This window comes from Gopherus flavomarginatus, chromosome 5 (assembly GCF_025201925.1).
Source record: "Gopherus flavomarginatus isolate rGopFla2 chromosome 5, rGopFla2.mat.asm, whole genome shotgun sequence".
NCBI lineage: Eukaryota > Metazoa > Chordata > Testudines > Testudinidae > Gopherus > Gopherus flavomarginatus.
This window is the reverse complement of record NC_066621.1, coordinates 44,471,064-44,494,336: the sequence shown is the minus strand read 5'-3', so window position 1 is coordinate 44,494,336 and position 23,273 is coordinate 44,471,064. Positions and strand designations below refer to the sequence as shown.

General features: G+C 47.6%; 1 protein-coding gene across 1 annotated transcript in view; it reads right to left on the bottom strand.

The window, feature by feature from the left end:
• Positions 1-23,273, bottom strand: part of LOC127051018 (sodium/hydrogen exchanger 10-like) — a 336,647-nt gene that overhangs the window by 9,990 nt on the left and 303,384 nt on the right. Inside the window, 3 exon segments of the mRNA XM_050952807.1 lie at positions 9,378-9,439; positions 10,742-10,862; positions 13,464-13,649. Coding sequence (XP_050808764.1) covers positions 9,378-9,439; positions 10,742-10,862; positions 13,464-13,649 — 369 coding nt within the window.

Here is a 23,273-nt window from a genome sequence, read left to right as displayed (position 1 = left end):
TTTTTCTGGTATAAGGTATTTACTCCAACAGCAGAAAATTTCCTTAATTGTGTCTCTTTGTGAATTCCAGATGCAGGTTCAGAGCTTCAACTCAGTTATCTAGCAATGAGGACAAGCCCATCCTCTTGGCAGGCTGCAACCTTCCAAAACTCAATCTATAAACATGAGCTGTATAATTAATTTGTATAACAACTGTAGGGGTAGGACTTTTAAGCTCACACAGATACCTGGGATCATACTGTATTTCTGATTCCTGGTCCAGGACTACTATTTGAAAGCTTTCTGGTCCAATTAAGTGTTCTTAGCCTTGGTTGCAGGATCAAACCATAGGCCCATACTACAGTGGCACTAAATAGCATGCTAAAGTACCTTGCTGAATTAGGGTCTTAAAGATCAGATCATTCAGATTCTCTCTGGAGATGTCTGTTCCACCACAGATGGGTAGATCTTTCCCTTCTTACATTGTAGGAGGTAGTTATAGCTGAAAATTGCTAGAAAAGTGCCCCATCGCATTCCTGCCGTAGAACATTGTCTCCCTGACAGTGCAGAGCAGCAAGGGAGTACCCTTTCTTACCTGTATAATTTTTTATTTTGCATGTTTATTATTTTACTACAATTACCAAATTTCCTGTCATTTTCTCTTTCCATTTTTCTCCTTGTTTTCCACTGAGATACACATATAGCAGGAAATAAGTGCCTCTTATTACTTGGTCAGAATCTCTTTCAAATATAGAGGTTAAAACCTGGGTATCTCTAGATCTTCCGCAGTGGATCTTCTGTAGTGTTCAGAGCAGTTTCAGCACAGTTAGAACCAGTGCAGCCCATCCTTCAACATATGTGTATGATGGGCCAGAATAAGAGGGTAAGCAAAGCCATGCAGTTCTGTTCTGCCCTCTCAGAAGTGTGGCCTCTGCAAATAGATCGATTGAGACCAAACAGCCCCTGTTGTAACAGCTTACACTTTTTGGTCCTTGGGCTGCTCCCAGTGTGGCTATACTAAGGGCCTCTCCTCTGACATGTTTCTTCTTTTAGTGATTGCTTATGTTTATTCCATAATACGTGTGTGTGCTCGCCACATGCACCAGTCCTGGAAGTTTTTTCTCTAGCAGCATCTGTAGGGGAAGGCCCCAGCGACCTCTCGATGGCATGGTATAAAGGGTGCTGCGCGCTCCCCCCACCCTCAGTTCCTTCTTGCCACCAGTGAAGGTGCTTTGGAAGTGCTATGCTCCAGCTTTGCTGTAGCTCATCCTCAAAACTGCTTGTTCATTTAGTGTATGGTACCTGTAGTTAGTTAGTTTTTAGTTTAGTTAGAGCAGCCAGGCCGAGGCATGCCCTGTGCCCCAGGTTTTAAGTCGTGCGACACTTGTAGGCGTTCTGTGCCCCTGAGTGATCCGCACAGACCGCTGTTTGGGGGAAAACTTATCTCAGCAATCGCTGCAAGATTTGCAAGTCGTTTAAGCCTTGGACCAAGAGAGAAAGGGACATTAGGCTCCGGGCTATTCTGATGGTGTTGGTGCTGATCGTAGCTCCGTGCACAGCTCCGAGTTGGCACCGGGCACCATAGTGTCAGTGCCTGGCGACCCTTTGGCACCATCGACTAGTCGGCACTGCTCCCTGTCTGCGGGGGCACACCAAGAAGGCTAGAAAGAAGTCGTCTTCGCTATTGCACCAGAGTAAACCCGGGACAGAGGCTAGACCCATATCGGGCAGTTCTCAATCCCCACCAGCCACTAGGTCTCCAACTCAAGTTGAGCAGAGTAGCCTGGCCCAGTTGGAGAAGGCCTGCCCCGATGTCTACATGCCCTCCACGCTGGAGGCCCTGCAGCCCCAGGGATGTTATGTCCAGCCCGGGATGTTATGTCCATGCCAGTACCAGGAGCACCGCCGATGTCAGCCCCGTGCTCCGGAGGCAAGCCACCGCTGGAATCTCCGCAGTCACCCCCAGCTCGGTACCAGTCTCAGTTGAGGGAATGTTCCTGATGCCATTTGGCGCCCAGTAATGGTTCAGGGCAAAGTCCATGTGGATCGCCCTGGATACTCACCAGGCTGTCTGGTGGGTTCTATCTGACCAAGACTCTCGGCACCACTCCGCCTCAAGGAGCGAACACCAACGGGACCAAGGCAGACGTTGCCAAAGGTCCTCATCTCAGAGGGGTTATCGTAGCCGGTCATGGCATGGACGTCGACATTGTTCCTGTTTGGCCTCCTGATCCAGGACGCTGCCATGGCACTGCCTTCACAGCCCTGAGCGTTGATCGCTGGCATCACGCTGTCGCAGGCCCGCCTGCCGGAGCTGATCACAGACCAGCTGTTAAGGATGGTACTGGTCCTCCATGTTGGGGTCACAGTCCTGTGGTCGGCACTGCTCCTGGCACCGCCACGCCTCCCGGTCCGGGGACAGCGGCAGGTGATACGTCAGCCCAGCCTCCTTTCGTAGTTGTTCACTGATGGATGAGGCCTGCTGGTGCCACAGCAGATGCCGTGGCACCGGGACCCATGGGTGGCCTCTGATGCAGCCACTGGTGGGGGGCTTGTTCAGTGGCCGGAGCCTCAGAAGATCCATCGGCCTCCTTCTCTAGACCTCTGAGGAGGGAGTCGGTGGGACATACATCTTCGACACTGTGCCCGAGACTGACCAGGAGGTGGACCTTCTGGTGCCAGTGGACACCCAAAGTACTGCGCAGCCTCCTTGCCCTCCCCAGATGAGGTGATTACAGCCCCTCCTCCCTTCATCCCCCAGGAGCACTTTAGGGCCCACCAAGAACTCTTAAAAAGGGTGGTATCAAGCCTCTACTTCCAAGCAGAGGCAATGGAGGAGCCCTCAGGTTCCCTGTTGATTGTGCTGTCCTCTTTGGCACTAGGCAGGGTGGACTTGCCTCTCCATGAAGGGGTGGCAAAAATTTCAAATGTCCTGTGGCAAACACCGGACTTACTGGCCCCCATCTCCAAGAGCGGAATGCAAGTATTTTGCACCCACCAAGGGGCATGAATAAGTTATATACCCACCCTGCTCCTAACTCCCTGGTGGTTGAGTTGGTCAACTACAGCGACGGGGCCAACCAGCCCCTGCTTCGAAAAATAGATTCGTGGAGGCTGTACTCTTTGGGAAGGAAAATTTATTTATCCTCGAGCTTCCAGTTATGGGTTGTGAACCACTAGGCTCTCCTGTACCGGTATGAGTTCAATCTGTGGGATCCTCTGTCCAAGTTTGAGGACTCCCTCCAGGAGCGTGACAGGAAGGAGTTCAAAGCGCTAGTGGAGGAGGGTACAGCAGCTGCCAGGGCAACCTTGCAGGCAGCTTCAGATGCAGCGGTCATAGCCACATGGTCCATGGCCTCAGCAGTGTCCATGAGAAGGGCGTCATGGCTCCAGCGCTCCGGACTGTCCAGCGAGGACCTCCCGTTTGACAACAAAGCTCTGTTTGCAGAACAAGTGGATACAAAGCTGCATGGCCTGACAGACTTCCACATATCAGAGGGATAGCCGTGTTAGTCTGGATCTGTAAAAGCAGCAAAGAATCCTGTGGCACCTTATAGACTAACAGACGTTTTGGAGCATGAGCTTTCGTGGGTGAATACCCACTTCGTCGGATGCATGTAGTGGAAATTTCCAGGGGCAGGTATATATATGCAGGCATAATCTCTAGCTTGCCTGCATATATATACCTGCCCCTGGAAATTTCCACTACATGCATCCGACGAAGTGGGTATTCACCCACGAAAGCTCATGCTCCAAAACGTCTGTTAGTCTATAAGGTGCCACAGGATTCTTTGCTGCTTTTACAGACTCCCACATGACTCTCCCGACTCTAGGTCTCCAGATTTCAGCCAAAACTAAGTTCAAGCTGCAGCAGACTCCCACTCAGGCCACCAACCCAAAATATGAGACCACTTCTAAGAAGTCATGGGACTATAAGATGTGCCCACAGAGGCAGTCTCGCCCTACCTGCCAGCTTCGATACTCCAAGGGCAAGCAGGTGGGGAAAAGGCAGTTTTTCATGGGACACCTGGGGGCACCCTGACAGTTCTCATCAGGGATCCACCCCCAATAAAGCTTCCCTTCTCCAATCGGCTGTGTGCTTTCCTCCCAGAGTGGCCACGGCTGACCTCAGGGGTATAAGCGCTACCAATTTACGGTCCTCCCATTTGGCCTGTCCACTGCCCCCAGGATATTCATGAAATGTATGTCTGTGGTGGCGTCCTACCTCAGGCGCTGGGGGGTCCAGATCTTCCCCTCTCTGGACGATTGGTTGGTCAAGAGCACCTCCCGGTTGCAGGTGGGGGATTATGTGGTGCTCCTGTCCACGTGCACCATTTTGGGCCTGTTGGTAAACATCAAATCCAAACTAGTCCCAGTTCAACGCATAGAGTTTATCAGCGTGGCCCTGAATGCCTTGTTGGCCAGAGCCTCCCTCCCACCAGAAAGGTTCGACACCCTGAAGGTGCTCATTGCCACGGTCGTAAGGTTTCTGGTGACAACAGCCAAAGCGTGCCTCCAGTTCTTGGGTCATATGTCAGCGTGCACGTATGTGGTCCATCACGCCAGACTCAGGATGAGGCCCCTCCAGCTCTGGTTGGCTTCGGAGTTCTCTCAGGCCAGGGACAGGATGGACAAAGTCCTCACGATACCCGAACCAGTGATCACCTTCCTAGGGTGGTAGTCCTTCCTGAGAAACATGCTCCAAGGGGTCCCGTTCAGGGACAGGCCCTGGAGCTTGTGTCAGACCTGGGATGGGGGGCCCATGTGGGGACATTAGACCTAAAGTCTGTAGTCCACTTGGGATCTGACCCTCCACATAAACGTCAAGGAGCTCAGGGCAGCACAACTGGCGTGCATGGCCTTCCGCTTGCATCTGGAGGGCCAAGTGGTCAGGGTCCTCATAGACAACACGGCCTTAGTGTTCTACATCAACAGGCAAGGCGGGGCCAGATCCTCAGCCACGAAGCCCTCAGGCTGAGAGACTTCTGTATGGCCCACGACATCTGCCTATAGGCCTTCCATCGGCCGGGTCCCCAGAACGCGCTGGCGGATCACTTGAGTAGGAAATTCTCTTCTCAGCACGAGTGGTCCCTCCACCCAGAGGTGGTGCACAGACTTTTCCAAGTGTGGGGAACTCCCCAGGTGGACCTGTTTGCAACTCGGCAGAACCGTTGCTGTCTCTGGTTCTGCGCCTGTGGGGACTGGGACAGAGCACTGTCTCCAATGCCTTCCTCCTGTCCTGGTCAGGCCAGTTTCTCTATGCCTTTCCTCTGTTCCCGCTGATCAGCAAGGTCCTGGAAAAGATAGACAGACAAGGCCCAGATCCTTCTGATTTCCCCATCATGGACCAGACAGCATTGGTACAGGACCCTCCTGGGCCTGGCAGTTGACGTCCTGCCTGGACCTGCTCTCCCAGGATCAGGGCCACTGCCTCCACCCCCAACCTAGTGGCACTCCACCTCACAGTGCGACTGGTCAATGGTTAGGTAGGGAGGAAAGGACGTGCTCAGAAGGGGTTCAGCGCGTCCTCTTAGAAAGCAGGCAGCCCTCCACGCACCAAGCCTATTTGGCAAAGTGGTCTTGGTTTTCCGGATACGCCGATGAGTAGGGCATTTCCCTGGTGGCCGCCCCAATCCAGTTTATCCTGGACTACCTCTTTCACCTTAAAGTCCAGGACCTGGCACCCTCGTCAGTCAAGATGTACCTGGTGGCCGTATTGACCTTCCATCCACTGGTGCAGGGCCACACGGTATTCTCCCATGCTATGACTGGCGGATTACTTAAGGGTTTGGATCGTCTCTTCACGTATGTTAGGCCCCCAGTGGGACATAAACTTGATGTTGGCCCATCTCATAGGGCCCCTGTTGGAGCTGCTAATCATGTGCTCCTGGTCATGATCACTTCAGCTAGGCAGGTCTTGGAGCTCAGGGCCCTGACCTCCGAGCCCCCGTACATGGTGTTTCATAAGGGTATGGTCCAGCTCCACTCACACCCCTCGTTCCTCCCAAAGGTGGTCTCCGCCTATCACATTGGTCAGGACACTTTTCTGCTGGTCCTCTGCCCCAAGCTCCATTCATCCAGTGAGGAGCGCCACTTCCACACGCTGGATGAGAGATGGGCTCTGGCTTTCTATCTGGAATGGACTAAACTGTTCAGAAAGTCCTCGCAACTGTTCGTTGCCTCGGCCGAGAGCACGAAAGGTCGGCTGATCTCCACTCAGTGGCTCTTCAACTGGATCACCTCATGCATCTGTACCTGTTATGACCTGGCGGAAATCCCTCTGCCACAAATTGTGAAGACGCACTCAACTCTGGCACAGGCCTCACTGGCTGCCTTTTTGGCCCATGTCCCCATTCAGGACATTTGTAGGGCTGCCACGTGGTCTTCAGTTCACACTTTCACCTTTCACTAGGGATGATGCCAGGTTTGGCAGGGCTGTGCTCCATCCTGAGATTTGTGAACTACCCACCTCCAACAGATATAGCTTGGAATCACCTACTGTGGAATACATGTGAGCCATCACTCGAAGAAGAAAAGACAGTTACCTTTTCCGTAACAGGTGTTCTTCGAGATGTGTTGCTCATGTCTATTCCACATCCCGCCCTCTTTCAGAGTTGTCTGGCAAGAAGGAGCTGAGGTTGGGGGGAAGCGCGCAGCACCCCTTATACTGCACCATGGAGGCACCACTCCAGGGGTCGCTGAGGCACTCCCCTACCGGTACTGCTAGGGGAAATGTGGCAAGCACGCACACCTACTGTGGACTAGACATAAGCAACATCTTGAACACATTACGGAAAAGATAACTTTTCTCATCTTCTCTCCTGTAACCCTTCTATTTGCCCCAGAGACCTCCCTCATCTCATCTCCTGTCTCTCACATCCCCCCCCTTACCCTTCTCTTCTCACTCTTCCCCCCCAAACACAAGCATTCTTTAGTCTCTGTCTTAAAACAAAACAAAACAAAAACAAAAACCACCAAACCCCCTTCCCCCCCCCCCCAAAATGTAATTTGCTTCTCAAATTACTGGCAACCATTTTCTTTTTTCTGAAATCTTGTTTTCAGTGATGCTTTCCTGCCCTGGTTCTCCTTCTGCTGTCTAATCACATAGTTTTGTCCTTGCCACAGAAAAGGCTTCTTGATGGTAAAAGGATTGTTTTCTATTACTAACTGCCACTAAGTCGTGGTATGGGTTTGGGTGACTATAAATAAGCGCTTTGTGCAAATGAGGTGCAGTGCTCAAATTTGTTTCATAAATTTTTTAACAACACATGTCAGTTTACTTATGTATTATTGTATAGACAAACATGAGACAAACATTTTAATTGATAGCTTTGAAAGGTTTACTAGAAAAATACAAATACTGCTTTGTAAACTCCATACTGCTAATGCTACTCTCTATTTTAAGGGAAATTCAGTTCTGTAACGATATTTATGTAGAACAACACTAAAGGAGATAAACCTGAACAAACTAGATTTCACAATGAAAAGGGAAATCAATTATTCCCGGCCCCCCCCCCCCCCAAAAAAAAATCCATTAGGGTATTTGGGTATAGTAGACTGTAACCTCTTCTCCTTCAAATACTTCTGCCTGTATTTTTTGTGTGGTAGCTGATGGTGCTGGAGCACTTTAACCCTTCATAAGACTGACACACCAATGGATTGTCCTTGAGCTGCCAAAGACGTATTCTGTTTCAAGAGGGAAAAATTTTAAAAATAGATTTCACATGAATTTAACTTAATTGATATGAACTATATGCCACTTCTATACTTTGAAACAAAAATTTAGCGCTTCATCCAGTGCTTTAGGTGTTGCCAAAAAAGAAGTGCAGTCCGCCTAGTTGAAAGACTGCAAAACCAATACCACCTTACACTTAGATCAATTTCTAGCATTTCTACATCCAAGCCTCCAGGAAACCATGTATCATCTGCCCCCCCCCCCCACCACCACCAAAAAAATTGTGTTTTGAATCATGTTTGGAAGATCATCAAACAATGCAATTCTTTAGTCTGAAAGTTTTATTTAGGAGGAATAATATTCGGTCGTCATAGCCAGAGAACCTAGCAAACTGAAGAAATAAGTGTTTTTTCAGGAACACAAGAGATTCCAATGCCCTTCAAATGACTAGCTATGGCACTGTGAGTTATGTGCCAGGGAACGGGGACTTTATTATGAGTGAAACTGGATGAGGTACACCATGCGTTGTGGTAGACATATGTTGGACTTGTGAATCTTGGATGGTTGTAGGGGTACTTTCTTAGCCAATATCTCCTGTGACCTTCATAACAATTAGAAGCTGTCACATCTTCCTTAGTAATTTATGCTGGCGCTGCTACTTTATTAAGTACTAGAGTTAGAGTGTAAGGTTCACTGTCACAAATGTCTTTTTCCTCCTTTTTTAAAAGGAGGTTCCTGTCATGAGTTAAGCACTGCAAGAATGGGGCAGAGTAAGGACCCCCTGAAGGTCTGGGTGAGTAAGAGACTGACACTACCAGAATCATATAGGCACTCTGGAATGATTAGGATCATCGGGGACAATTGGAAGAGAAGAGTTGATTTCACCAACAGCCTTAATCTGTATTTTCTTCTTTTGTGGCTGTTGACAACAGTGCTGCTTTGTCTATTCTTATCAAAATATGATGGCTCTTCCAGAATAAACTGAGGGACAGAAGTGGAAAATTTGCAGGTTATGGCATTTTGACAGCTATTGCATGAGGTGTTATAATTGGACTTTAAAAATAGAACTAAACTATATTTTAATATAAATAGAAACCAGGATTTTTGGGGGGGAAGAAATAGTATATTTAAATAAATTAGCAGAACATTGTGAACTCCAATGTGTGGTAACAAAGTATGTAACATCCTGTTACTTTTAAGACTCACTAAAGGAATAGTAAAGGGTTGTGTGTAGGTATAATTCAATTTTTTTACTACAGAATTAGTGTTAATTCTCTCTTCATCTGTCCATATATATACAATGGCAGATGAAGACAACTTAGACACTGGTTAAAAAAAATCTCTACATCTGGAGTCTCTGGAGCTGAGGAATTCCTACTAGAGGACCCTCAGTTTGGATATTTACTAACAGAGCCAGAGTCTATTGACTCAGGGCATGATGCAAAGCACATCTATTTTCTCAGCCTTTTGCCTGGATGAATGAATGGAGGGATGTGGCTATTACACTACATAGTTAAATATTAAAGAGGGCAACAATCTTTGTTTTCTTAGTCACTATGTTGTCTTATTCCTCTACATTTGTGATGACCGCTTTTGGAAATGTAAAAATAAGTAGAATCCCCGTACAGTGAACATTCTTGTCTTTTGTGTTGTGTGGTATTCTTAAGGTTAAATTGAAGGTACTCACTTCAAAACATTTATATTCAGTCTGTTTCAAACTTACAGAATCTGAGTGCAGTGAATGCCGACTGCTACCATCTGTTTCTACAGTATTTCCAATGGTAGCTGTATGTGCAAAAAATCATATTAGCTATACTATATAAACAATCTATTCAAATTCAATTGTTGTAAAATTGGGGGAGGAAGCTGTTTATAGAGGGCAGTGTGCCTCTTGCTGGCAACAGATGGTACATAGTTATGAGTCTGTACCAAGGGACTAGCCTAGCATGGGCATGAGTCCCTTGTGGATTGTCTTTCATGTTTTCCATGTGTGGTTTGTATAGTAATTTGTTTTTTACTTCCTGCCAAACCCCTCAACATTGTAGTACACTGCACATGCACTGGTCCCTGATGTGTCACTTCAGCATGTCACTGGAGCTCTAACTCAGGGTAGCACAGAGACAAGCAAGAGAATGTGTAAGTGCTCACTCCTCCCTGCCCCCCATTGAGAGGTTATACAAGCTGGGAATAGAACACAGATCTCTAATATGGCAGACAAGTCTAGGCCACTTAACCGCACTGTCTGACAATTTTTTATCCTTGGCTAGACTATCTAAAATGAGAGTACTCCTACACATGTACCTACTATTTGTGTATTACACTTCCTGTTCTATTGGCTACTTCCCAGAAAAGAACTCTGCTGATGACACATGGGAGTATGTTTGGGAGGGGTTTGTTACAGTTGCACCTAGCAGAATTTGTTTGGTTTTTTTTTAAAAAGCCTAGAACATTACAATTTAAAAAAAGAGTACAGTTAAGATTGAAAGATCATTCACTCAGAAGTTAAGAATTGCCAGAATACAGATTGCCTCTTCATGGATGGCAGAAATATAATGGTGGAAGGGTGGCTAGGAGGCAGATGAACAGCTTAATGCCAGAAGAGACTATTAGATCATCAGTCTGTCCCCCATTCAATACAGGCCATAGAATTTCACTCAGGGTAAGTCTACACTACAGTGCTATGTCAGCACAACTGTGCCACTGCAGTGCGTCTGGTGAAGATGCTATGCCAATGGGAGAGCGCTCTCCTATTGGCATAATTACTCCACCTTGATGAGATAGAGGTAGGGGGAGAGGATTTTTCACACCCTTGAGTGAGGTTAGATTGATTTAAGCAGTAATGTAGACCTGCCCTCAGTTACCTCTGTATTCAGACCAATAACTTGTGTTTGACTGAAGCAGGTGGGGAGAGAGGGAGTTATAGTTACTTAATTCTTTTTCCATCTAGATGCCTCTTGAAAATAGTTTGTTTTGGTATGTTACCTAATGTAGCCTCAACTATTCTAGATAATTAAGTGCTAAATACCATGCATTTTTTACACATTTTTTTAAGAATTATATGCATATGAGAGAGACATTCTTCCTCACCCTGTCTCTGACCAGATGAATGATACTGACACACATTACTGCATCTTCTACTACTCTTCTTCTTCGTAGTGGTAGTGGTTCGTACAATTAGCAGTTTTGTTACTGCAGCAGTTCCTTGTACCTAAAATATTGCCAGAACCAAAACTTAGCATAGGAAACCACACCACTATAATACTCCTTCCAAAACCCATTCAGTACCTCACTTCTGTCTTGCATGAACCTGTTCTCATCTTTTCTGTAGTGCATACTGCTTATCATACTGCATTTTGTCAGATTATATGTTGGACTTCGCATGTCTGAGGCATAAAGAGCTAGACTCAAGTCTACCTGATTTATTTTTACTAGTGACCCAATCCATATTTGAAACCATCTGAAATTCACCCCTTCTTCTGTCCCTTTGTCAGATCTAGTTTTAAACCATAAACTATAGTATAACCATTAAACATCTCATGCACACAGTCTCATCAAAGTATAGTTAACTCTTAAACACTGATTCCTCCAGCAGCTTCAAACCCAGAGCTATACATTTAAGCTTGTAAACTTCATGTAATCCAACAGGTATAGAAAGTTCCTCAAGATTTCTTCCGTGCCCTTAGCTCAGCATGCCTGCTGAGCTCGTAAATTCTGCAAGTTTTCCTTGGTTCCACCACATCCTGCAACCCTCCTGGGCATACAGTTTTCTTGCCTGAGTCACCTGCCACATACTTCGTAGCTCTTCCAGGTTCCATATCTCAATCCTTCCTCCTAAGTCCATGTAGACTTTAAAGGCTGTAGGAGCTGGTGTAGTTCCTGCTGACTCACTAAGGTCTGCTATAGGTCCTGTGAACATTAAAAGTCCAGAAGGAGTAGTAATCAAGGCATGGCATGTGCGGAAGAAAGGGAGGCTGGGGAGTAGTAGGAAGCTGACATGGAAAGGTTTCCTGGCTGGGGAGCCAAGCATCGAGTGTTATGCAGAGTTCTTCAGTGCCACAATGTTCCTCAGGTCGTAATGCCCTGCAAAGTGTTTTGGCTCATGTGCCCACCTCTGAAGATTTTAGGTTCTACAGTGTGTCCTACTGTGCATGCAATCAGTTTTTCGTATGGGATTTTTTTTCTTTCTCTAAATGAAGTTAAGATTGAAAGCACATACCAAAGAAATATGAACCACATTATACAACAATTAAATTGACAATAAAACCAAAACAGGAATAAGATTTTAAAATGTTCAGAATAAAAAGGTGGCAGATTTTATATCACAATCTGTTTTTAAAAAAACAAGATATTCAAATGAGAAGAAAACAAACCACCGGTGTTAAATATTATGATGGTTAAAAACACAGTGAAAATTAATCAGAACAAACAATCCTAGAACAGTTCCTGGACTATTGTATAGTATCCACTTTAGAAACAAATTATTTTTCAGTGTTGATACTTGTGACATCTAAATATTAGCATTTAAAGGCAAGTATTTAAATAGTAAATATATATTGTATAGTTTAAAATATTTTTATAAAAATAAAATTAATTTTATAAACTTGAAATAAATATTTTCTAAGTGAATTTTTAAATTAAACTTTAATGTAACTTGATGGATGCATCTTTATATTCATAATTGCATAGTGTAGCACTTAAAAAAATCCAGTGGGATCCCAGTGCAATATTTATATTGTGCTCAAATAGAATAAATGCTATCACAGACTACATAGCGGATTAACAATATAAAAAGCACAATCTTCACATTCATAATCGATTACATGTATAAACAAGCACCCAATCAAAACTATTTTAACTACTGCCCCCTGTAGTCAGCAAGAGTAAGACACGAAAAGCCAAACAATTTTCTTCATTGGCAGCGACAAGTTTGAAATGATCAGTAACCAAGCACACAAGAATATTTTACTCTTGGTTGTCCAGTTTCTGCAAATTCTATCCTTGCAAAAAGACAAACTTTAATTAATGAATAAATATCATGCTGAAAGACATTAAAAGCCAAAGTTAAAAAAATAACATTAAAAGTAGAGCTGTGATCATGAAAATCCTTAATTGTGTGAATCAATGGTTTTTAAAACAAGGTTGTGGCTGTAGATAAAGGAGTAAAATTTAAACTGTAAGATAACAATGACATTTTGGTTGACCATTTGCTGTGGATGATATACATGAATACTGCATGAGACTAGATGAAGACCTGCACTTGCTGTATAGTGTGTTTGATATCACTGGATTTCATAGGGATTTTAATGTTTGAGTTGGTTGTGCCTGCCAGCTATCTTAACTGTTACAAAATTTAGTGTTTTTGTTTGGAATTTTACACATGGCATCGCAATTATTAAGTATGGTAGAGCAGGAGCACTGGAGTTAAAGTTGCATTAGTGTTTTCACTGTAGCATGGGCATCAGTTTCCTCAATTTTATGTTTTGATTAATTTGAAATTTTAGTTTGTAAATCGCTCATATAAAAAAAGTCTCTGGTCTCCAAACAGAGTTGGAATGAACCCAAACAAAAGCTCAGCTATGGCAATACAAGACATTCAGATAAGATCCTGATTAAATATCTATGCTTTACATTATGTTTTCTACTTGAAAGGAGAAGTCTCTCTCATTATTTTCTAAGAATCTGAAAGCATCTTGTAACACTCCTGTTGTTTTTGGTGCTCTGATGATTAGTTTGTAGAGGAGAGAGATTTCTGAGGATGTCACTTTTTTTTTCCATATTGTAGACTTTTTATAACAATAATTCTTCTTACCTGATGGCAAGTTTTAGATAAAATACAAGGTGCAAAGTAAGGTTGCAGTAGTTGACAATCTTGTACACTTCCATGTACAAGAATAACATCATCCATAGTTCCATCATAAATATCCCATTTGCTGTGGGTTGGTACATCCATCACATAAACATTAGGCAACTTTGTACACATCTTATATGACCAATCCTGCAATTAGAAGCCATGTAAGATGTATTATTTTTTCCATACATAATATAACATAAAAAGCCTTGTACTGTACATTTTTGAAACAGTGGTGTCCGTTACAGCTATTCCATTTTGTTTCCCCAGACTCCATTTTGTTTTCTGTTCTCCTGTGGCCGCCCTTCCCTGGCTGTTAAGTTGTTTACCAGGGCCACTGCCCTTCTCAAAGGGAGGGCCCCTTAAGTTGTTTAACAAGAGCCATTGCCCTTCTCAAAGGGATGGCCACTTGTGCTGCATGCTAAGTGGGACCACTGCCCTTTTCAAAGGGTTAGTCCTGTTATCACCTCGTTGAACCTGGGCTTGGTGTAGGGTAGGCAATGTCCAGAGCTGCAAGGCCTATTGTGGTTTTAAGATCCTGGGCATGAGTCATAGTCTCGTGTGCTCTTGAGTCACCTATTGCACAGGACTATGTCCAGGCATGTCTCTGGGCTTACCTTCAGTTTTTCACCTGTGCCCCCTCCCCTGTGACAGAGGGAGCCTATCAGGATTACTGGTGGGAAACTGCCCAAGTTTGCCTTTAAAACCAGACATTTTTGAAACACACCTCAGAAAGGTTCCTGCATTGCTGCCTGGTCTGATCAGCCAGGGGTTCTGGGGGGTCCTTTCTCCGCTCTCGTTTTATTTTTGAGCGTACCCCCGTTTTTGAAACCCCCCCCACGAAGAACGAATTGCTACCTGAGAGATCTCCTGATTATTGAGACTGTACCGAACCCTCCTTGCCTCTTCTGATGTTGCTGCTGCTTCTGCCTTTGCTGCTGCCTTGGGGACTGGTAAGAATCCCTCTGTAAAACTTTCTATACTTTTATTTTATTATTTTAGCTGCTGGCTCTGTTTCCCCAGCACACAGACTCAAGCTAAACCTTGGTCTGTGTCTTAAAACCTCACTTAAACTACAGGGCTCTTTGCCACTGCTAAGCTCTGCTCCAGTGGGCTTTGCCTTGGGGCTCTCTGCTTTCAGCTGTATCCACCGCTGTAGCCACCATCCCTTGGCTTCCTTGGGAGCTGGGTCCTGGATACATACCACTCTGCCCTCTGTAACCTCCCCATAGCATAAGGTGCACCATAGGTCTTGTTTTTTTTTTAATTTAATAAGTCATAGTTTGTTAAGATTGTAGAGCTTGTAAGTTTCTGTGATATTTGTTGTGTTGCCTAATTGTTGGTTAAGATAAGTTTAGAAAATCATTGCCTGGTTGTATTCTGTAGCTGCTTGTCATTTTATATAAGTTTGATTAAGTTAGGGGATAGATAAGGTTTTTACTATTTGAATTTCTTCCCACTGCCCCAACCCCCCCCCCCCCCGAGCTCCCCAGTCACTCATTGCAGTCTCTCTGCTGTTTAAACTTGCAGCCTGTCTGCTCTCTGTGTCTCCCTGAGTTTAAATCTCCCTCTGTAGCGCCTCTATCTTTGGTTTCTGCTCCACCACGTGCTCCTCTTCCCCCATCCCCTAACCTCATTCCTCTACCACTGCCTTTCTCTCTCTCTCTCTTTTAATCCCTTCCCCCACGTGTTCACCCCGCTCCTACTGCTGCCAAACCTCAATTGTATTACTGAAGTCTAGCATAAAACCCCATTGGTTACCCTTTTTCTCTCTCACACACCTCACATTTTATATTTACACCACTGTGACACATTTTTACCTAGAGTTGTTGGTTATTTAACACATTTTACCCATAACTGTTAGTTGGTTATATGCTGCTGTGACACACCCTTTACCTAGAAATTGTTAGCTACCTGTTACATTTATACTTCAGTGTTAGTTGGTTACCAACTGTATTGTACCCCACTGTATTGTACCCCACTATTGAAACCCCCTATACTATACTAAAAGAACTCCCTCCCCAATTGCCTACCTTAACAAACCCCATACCCCTCACTATTAAATTTTCCCTGTTTTTGCATTTTCTTAATAAAGTTTATTTTGCACCCCACCTGTGTGGTAATTGCTCCCCAAGATCCCATATACCTGCAGGCAGGGACATGGCGTCACGAACAGGATCTTGGGGTAACAATTACTGCCCTCCCTGTCCCTGGAAAGAGGCCAAGACCTCTGGGACAGAGGAAGATCAGACCAACCACCTACAATACCACTTGCTGCAAAGTAAACAGCAGCCTAAGGCCCTAGAATGGGTCTGTACTATTGGCAAAGGCCAGAGCTCCAGGGTGTATACCACCCACCTGGGGCTCACTGATGTGGGGTGCCTCTTAACCTGCCACCCCACATTCAGGGCCAGCCCTGCTGATTCCAGCCTCCGGCCAGTCTGCACTAAGGCAGGAGAGCCAGCCGCAGATTCAGATCCCACCCGCCTCTGGAGAGAGGTGGGAAGGGTTGTGAAAGCCTGCGGGGGGGCTCCATCTAAGCTCGCCCCTGAACCTCGAATTTTGCAGGGGTCCCCCACCCACCAGATATTAACAGAACTGGTGCAGAAGCTGGATGAAATTCGAAAGCCCAAGAAACTGTGGCATGACATATATAAGCCCCAAAAGGTAGCCACAGTTACCTATGAGATCCTGGCTCAGGCCCTTGATAAACTAACTGTTTTCCATGGGGCCCTAATGACCTCAGCCAAGGAGGCCACTAGCCAGGCTAGCCAGGAGGGACCACCGCTGACCTCTAGCCTGCCCAGTCCCAATAAATCCCCTGAAAAACCACCCCCATATACCCACCCAGAGGCCTCATCTCCCCTCAAGAAAACCCCACTATACCCAGCCCTACCTTCAGCCCCTCTAGAGGCCCAAGCCCATGAACCTGCACCCACTGTCACCTCTGGTGAAGCCCTGCCGGTGTCCATCAGTCGTATAAAGATTGATAACCAGGGCAATACCACACAGGTGACAGAACTCCGACCTCGCTCCAGAGCAGAGATGAAGGAGTTCATCTCGGACACCGCTAGGGGGGCCAATGAGCCACCACTACTGTGGCTAGGCCGCCTGGCTCTGGAAAACGGACAAGAGTTAGTGGATAGAGAAGAGGGCATAGTATTAGCCAGGACCAGTAGCTGGTCCAGGGGTCTCTCAGGGAGCCTGGTAATATCTAACACTGCATGGCCCCTGACCGCCCCAGCACTGGCCTTCCTCCATTTACAGCACTCCCTTCAAGGGATCCAAGTCCCCAGAGGAAGCGTCAAGGACATCTCTTCCCTCAGATGTGCCATCGCAGGGGGGTCCATCATGCTGTGGTCCCCTACCCAACACCCTCTGGGGCTTACTCAGGCTCAGATTAACCAGGTCAATGCCTTCAGACACGTTATTGACCCCACCGAGATACCCATAGACGAAGCTGCCATTGACTTAGCCATGGATAGCAGTACCACCCCTGACACTGGGGCAGTTCTGTGGCTAAGGGGGTATGCTAGGCGCCCCATTGGGCGACTCTATGAAGCCCTTGAGAAAATAAGATGGCCCTCAGCCCAAGCTCTACCCATCAGTCCACCCCCACCACACATCAGTCCACCCCCCCCACACGCCAGTCCACACCCCCCACATGCCAGTTCACAACCCAGGCCCCAGTACTCACAGCATTCATTTACAGAACGCAAAATTTTTGGGTTCTTATTGTACAAGGGCCTCACTAAGGAGGTTGTACGTAAGCTCAATAGTGAGCAGCAAAGAGCCTTGGCCATAGCTCTGGGATGGGAAGAGCGCTCAGAACCTTCCCAGCCAAAAAACGGGTAATGGCCGGGTGCTTGGCGGCGGCCAGCACCCGGCAAGGGGACCCCCGCCCCTATTATCCGCTAGTTTTTGACAAGGGTCTCGTCATCCCCTTTTTGCTGGACACGGGGGCACAGGTGTCCATTGTTCCTCCTCACGTCCCTCACACCCCCACAGGACACACCATTTATGTGCAAGGCCTCAACAGCACAGAACCCCGTGCAGAAGTAAAGGTACACGCATCCATAGGCCACACACCAGTAACATTTCGGGCCCTAGTGGGACCCATGCCACTCCTTGGGGTTCGGGAGCTACGGCGTTTTAAACTGGCCGAAGCCGTGCTTGATGCACTGCCAGTCACCCTATCGGGTGCCAGTGCCCCCCATGAACCTGAACTTCTCAACCCCACACCCTGGAAATACAGACCCATACCCACAGCCCCAGAAGGTCAACCACACATTGCCCAGCTCATTGAAACATTGCTTAATGATAACAAGATTCGGCGTGTGTCAGCGAGCAAATACTTGTCCAGTGCATGGGGAATCCCAAAACCACACAAAACCAATGAGTACAGGATGGTTATAGATTATCGCGCCGCTAACAAACACATACGATCAGTAGCATTCGCCGCCAAATGGGATATCCCCACTATAGAACGCATCCTACTGGACGACACTAACCAATGGGCCTGTACAATAGACCTAAAAGATATGTTTTATCAGATCCCCCTCTGACCCCAAGGGATTGTTAAACTTCGCTTACCAGGGAGCCCAGTACCAATGGCAAGCGTGTCCCCAAGGGTACAAAAACTCACCTGCCTGTGCCAGTGAGGCCCTAACCCGCACATTAGAGAAGGTACCATCCCTCCCCAACATTCATGTTGTCTATTACGTGGACGACATTCTTATAACTGGCACCATACCAACTGAAGTACAAAAGGTCACTGAACAGGTTCAGGCCGCTTTATCCACCGATGGGTGGAACCTCAGTTTGCCTAAAAGTGTCCTCACTGCTACTTCTACCTTTCAGTTTTTAGGTTTTACTGTAGAAAAGGGACAGCTACGCCACTTAACTTACCACCCACTCACGAATTCTTTCCCCTTGGGGGTAGCTCCCCCCAGACGTGAAGTGCAGCATGTGTTAGGTGTAATTAACTATCACAGACAGTTTCTCCCTGCTGCTTTGTTGCCACAACTATCTGTTTTGCAGCAATATGCCAGGAACATTAAAACCCCTTGGACACCAGAGGCCGAGCAGGCGGTGTCTTCCCTGGCTGCCTGGTTGGGCTCTGGGCCCACCTTGGCTCGATGGAATCCCACCAACCCTATTGAGATTACCCTCACTGTGTCCTCAGACCATGTGGCCGTAACTGTGTCCCAAGAGGACCTCCCTGTCCACAATCAGGCCCGGAAGTTGTCAGGACCCGAATATCGTTATGGGCCTGTGGGCATTGCCATGCTTGCTGTCCAGTGTGCTCTCCCATGGGGTAAATCTGCCACAGGCACCCTAAAGGGGCCTCATGTGGAGCTTCTCCCATACCTCACCTTCACCCTGGCCCCCCAGTTCCAGGGAGCCCCTGCTACCTGGGAGCGACTCGTTTACCAGGCCTAGGAGGTATTTGGACATTGGGCCCTCAAGTCCTCCTCCACTGCAGCTCCCACTGAGCCGGGGGCTATTGCCCAACTGAGTGCCTATGCCCCTTGGATTGTATCTGATGGGGGCACATCGCCTTCTCCCCGAGCAGGAATGCTGTGTGCTACCTGTAACACCCTCAAAGTTAAACCCTTAGATTTTTCCAGCTCAGCTCAGAAGGCCGAAGCAGAAGGCGTCCTACTGGCAGCCTCTCACATTGTGGCAGCCCACCCGAAAACACGCGTGGTCCTGGGAGTGGACTCAAGCTACTGCGTGTCCATCCTGATGGGAGAAGGACGGCCCACCGCTCATGAAGAAATATGGGCACAGATTACTCAACTGGCAGCACAGTCCAAGCTGCCATGGTTTGTTACTCATTGTCCTTCACACAGGTCTGACAGTAACCCTCTTCATTCCAGCCTGGATCTACAACTCCGAGAATATAAGTGTAACATATCCCAGGTTAACATTATCTCTTGCAGTGATCCCTTCATCACCTGGCTTCATAAAGAGTGGGGGCACCTGCCTGCCCGTGCCCTACATCAGCTGTTGACTGACCGAGGGAGACGAACATCGAGCGTGTCTAGGCAGCAGTGCACCCAAGCTGTTCAAGGGTGTCTGAGCTGCCAACAGGCACGAGTCACTAACAAGCCTGTCTATGCTCATGGTGCTTATAGCCCTGAGCACTTTAGCCCAGGTAAAACCTGGCAGATGGACCTCATTGGCCCCCTCCCGGGGGCCAAACAGTATCCAAAGGGGCTTGTAATAGTTGACCTAGGGTCTCGTCAGTTAATGTGTTCTCCCCTCAGGCGATCTACTGCACCAGCTGTTTCTGTAGCCCTTCTCCAGGTAATTGCTGCCTGGGGGGCACCCGAAGAGATCCAGACCGATGGAGGGCCACCGTTCACCAGTAAAGCTATAGACCAGACGGTGTCCCAGTGGGGGGTGCGTCTTCACACCCACCTGCCATATCACCCCCAAAGCAACGGAGTCGTGGAGAGACGGATCGGAATGCTGAAGACCCAGATTCGGGCCATACTTGGCACCCCTGATTACAAGGGGTGGGACCGGGTCCTGCCTCAAGCCCTCATTTCCCTTAATACAGCATACAGCCGATGGCCAGAAATTGCTCCTAAACCACGGGAACCTTGGAAACCTGCCTATAGTATTTCTCAGCCAGTGTGGGTCTCTATTCCCAATGCCCAGGGAACCTGCACTCCACTAGCAGCCACCATCATCACACCTGGCCGGTTCCCTAACACCTATCATAATCAAATAGATGGACGGGGCAAGCCTGACCTGGTCCACCACAACTGGCTTAGTGTTTGGTCATAACAGGCCCTAAGAGGGGCCACCTTTCTTTTATGTCTCCGTAGGAATCAGTCGCCATGATTGCCACCCCGCCTCGAGAAAACCCTCTGGTTGCCTGGTTGAGAGCCTACGCCCTACAGGAGGTCCTCATCGGGAACCTGTCAGATGTCCCCCCATCACACGATTGCGTTGCCTGTACAAGACCAAAGGCCTCAGAGGGAGGGTCCCCCTTCCTCTGGGAGTTCCTCCCCCTCACGAACCTGACTCCACAGCATCCAGCTTCAGCCTGCAACAACACAAACTGCGTTCATCGGCCTCTATTCACGTGCAACACCACCAGCGACGACCGAAGACCCAACTCATTCGCCCCTGTTGCGGTGACAGGACCACTCCCAGCAGTCCCCTGCATCGTGTTCTTTGGCTTCTCCTATCCCACTCCGTTGGGGTAGTATCCCAATTGCACCCAATGGTTCATAGGACCTCGGCCTAACTCAAACCCCAAGAAAGGAAGCTCAAGATACCGCACTGAGTTCACCAGGTTTATTAATCATCTTTCAACAAGTACAGTGTTTAACCCCACCCAATACTTATCCACAGCTCAGACCCATGTAGAACTGAGACAGGTCAGAGCCGCCCACCTACTATGGATGGAGGTCGATATACCACCTGGCCAGAAATCCCCCCAGCGAAGCTCCATCCATGACCAGTTTTTACCCTCTTCCCCAGGACAAGTGTGGCTCTGTGGGAACAACATTGCCTGGACTGCTCTACCTGCATTCCCAAAGGGGGTATGTGCCATCGGGCAACTCGTCATAAAGGGAGGAGGGCTCTTTCACCACCGTCGCCCCTTCTTCTCCTCACCACGCAAACGACGAACAGCCACCGCATGGGACTCAAGTCAGCCACAGAGATGGTCGTAGGAGGGTACATACAGTTTAACCCCCTCTCATACAGTTTAACTTTACAGCAAATCCGTGGACTGTCGCTTGGTCTGGAGGCCCTCACCAACATCACAGCAGAAGGACTTCGTCGAACCAGCGACGCCCTCACTATCCTAGCCAACTACGCCGAGCAGAACCGTCTTCTGATCCAGACCATCCTACAGAAGGACTTTTGTGTCGCCTTGGAGGACCTCGATCCTCGCTTTAAAGGACAATGTTGCCTGCGCCTTCAGCCTGGGTGGAACAATGTCTCAGCCGTGGCTGACCAACTATCCTCCCTCGCCGTCCAGATTCGTGAAGAGCGTAAGCAGTGGGATTGGTGGCAAGCTCAGTGGTCCAGCTGGGGGTTGGGGACCTGGGCTCAGTCCATCAAGCAGTGGCTTATTACTGTGGCTATTGTTCTTGTGGACTTTCTGTTGGGGATAGCAGTGGTCAAGCAGCTAATTCATAAGGTTGTGTCAGCCCTGCCTTTGCAGGTGAGGTATTCCTCCATCCCCTTGGACAGCAGCAAACCACCACCTCCATACTACGAAGACGATGACTTGTAAAACCTTTTTTTTCTTTTTTTTTTTTCTTTTTTTGGTCTTTGCATGGGACATCCCCCTCACAGCCCGTTCAGGTCGGCCAGGGGGGCATGTCCGTTACAGCTATTCCCCTATTCCATTTTGTTTCCCCAGACTCCATTTTGTTTTCTGTTCTCCTGTGGCCGCCCTTCCCTGGCTGTTAAGTTGTTTACCAGGGCCACTGCCCTTCTCAAAGGGAGGGCCCCTTAAGTTGTTTAACAAGAGCCATTGCCCTTCTCAAAGGGATGGCCACTTGTGCTGCATGCTAAGTGGGACCACTGCCCTTTTCAAAGGGTTAGTCCTGTTATCACCTCGTTGAACCTGGGCTTGGTGTAGGGTAGGCAATGTCCAGAGCTGCAAGGCCTATTGTGGTTTTAAGATCCTGGGCATGAGTCATAGTCTCGTGTGCTCTTGAGTCACCTATTGCACAGGACTATGTCCAGGCATGTCTCTGGGCTTACCTTCAGTTTTTCCCCTGTGCCCCCTCCCCTGTGACAGAGGGAGCCTATCAGGATTACTGGTGGGAAACTGCCCAAGTTTGCCTTTAAAACCAGACATTTTTGAAACACACCTCAGAAAGGTTCCTGCATTGCTGCCTGGTCTGATCAGCCAGGGGTTCTGGGGGGTCCTTTCTCCGCTCTCGTTTTATTTTTGAGCGTACCCCCGTTTTTGAAACCCCTCCCACGAAGAACGAATTGCTACCTGAGAGATCTCCTGATTATTGAGATTGTACCGAACCCTCCTTGCCTCTTCTGATGTTGCTGCTGCTTCTGCCTTTGCTGCTGCCTTGGGGACTGGTAAGAATCCCTCTGTAAAACTTTCTATACTTTTATTTTATTATTTTAGCTGCTGGCTCTGTTTCCCCAGCACACAGACTCAAGCTAAACCTTGGTCTGTGTCTTAAAACCTCACTTAAACTACAGGGCTCTTTGCCACTGCTAAGCTCTGCTCCAGTGGGCTTTGCCTTGGGGCTCTCTGCTTTCAGCTGTATCCACCGCTGTAGCCACCATCCCTTGGCTTCCTTGGGAGCTGGGTCCTGGATACATACCACTCTGCCCTCTGTAACCTCCCCATAGCATAAGGTGCACCATAGGTCTTGGTTTTTTTTAATTTAATAAGTCATAGTTTGTTAAGATTGTAGAGCTTGTAAGTTTCTGTGATATTTGTTGTGTTGCCTAATTGTTGGTTAAGATAAGTTTAGAAAATCATTGCCTGGTTGTATTCTGTAGCTGCTTGTCATTTTATATAAGTTTGATTAAGTTAGGGGATAGATAAGGTTTTTACTATTTGAATTTGTCTTCCCACTGCCCCAATCCCCCCCCCCCCCGAGCTCCCCAGTCACTCATTGCAGTCTCTCTGCTGTTTAAACTTGCAGCCTGTCTGCTCTCTGTGTCTCCCTGAGTTTAAATCTCCCTCTGTAGCGCCTCTATCTTTGGTTTCTGCTCCACCACGTGCTCCTCTTCCCCCATCCCCTAACCTCATTCCTCTACCAC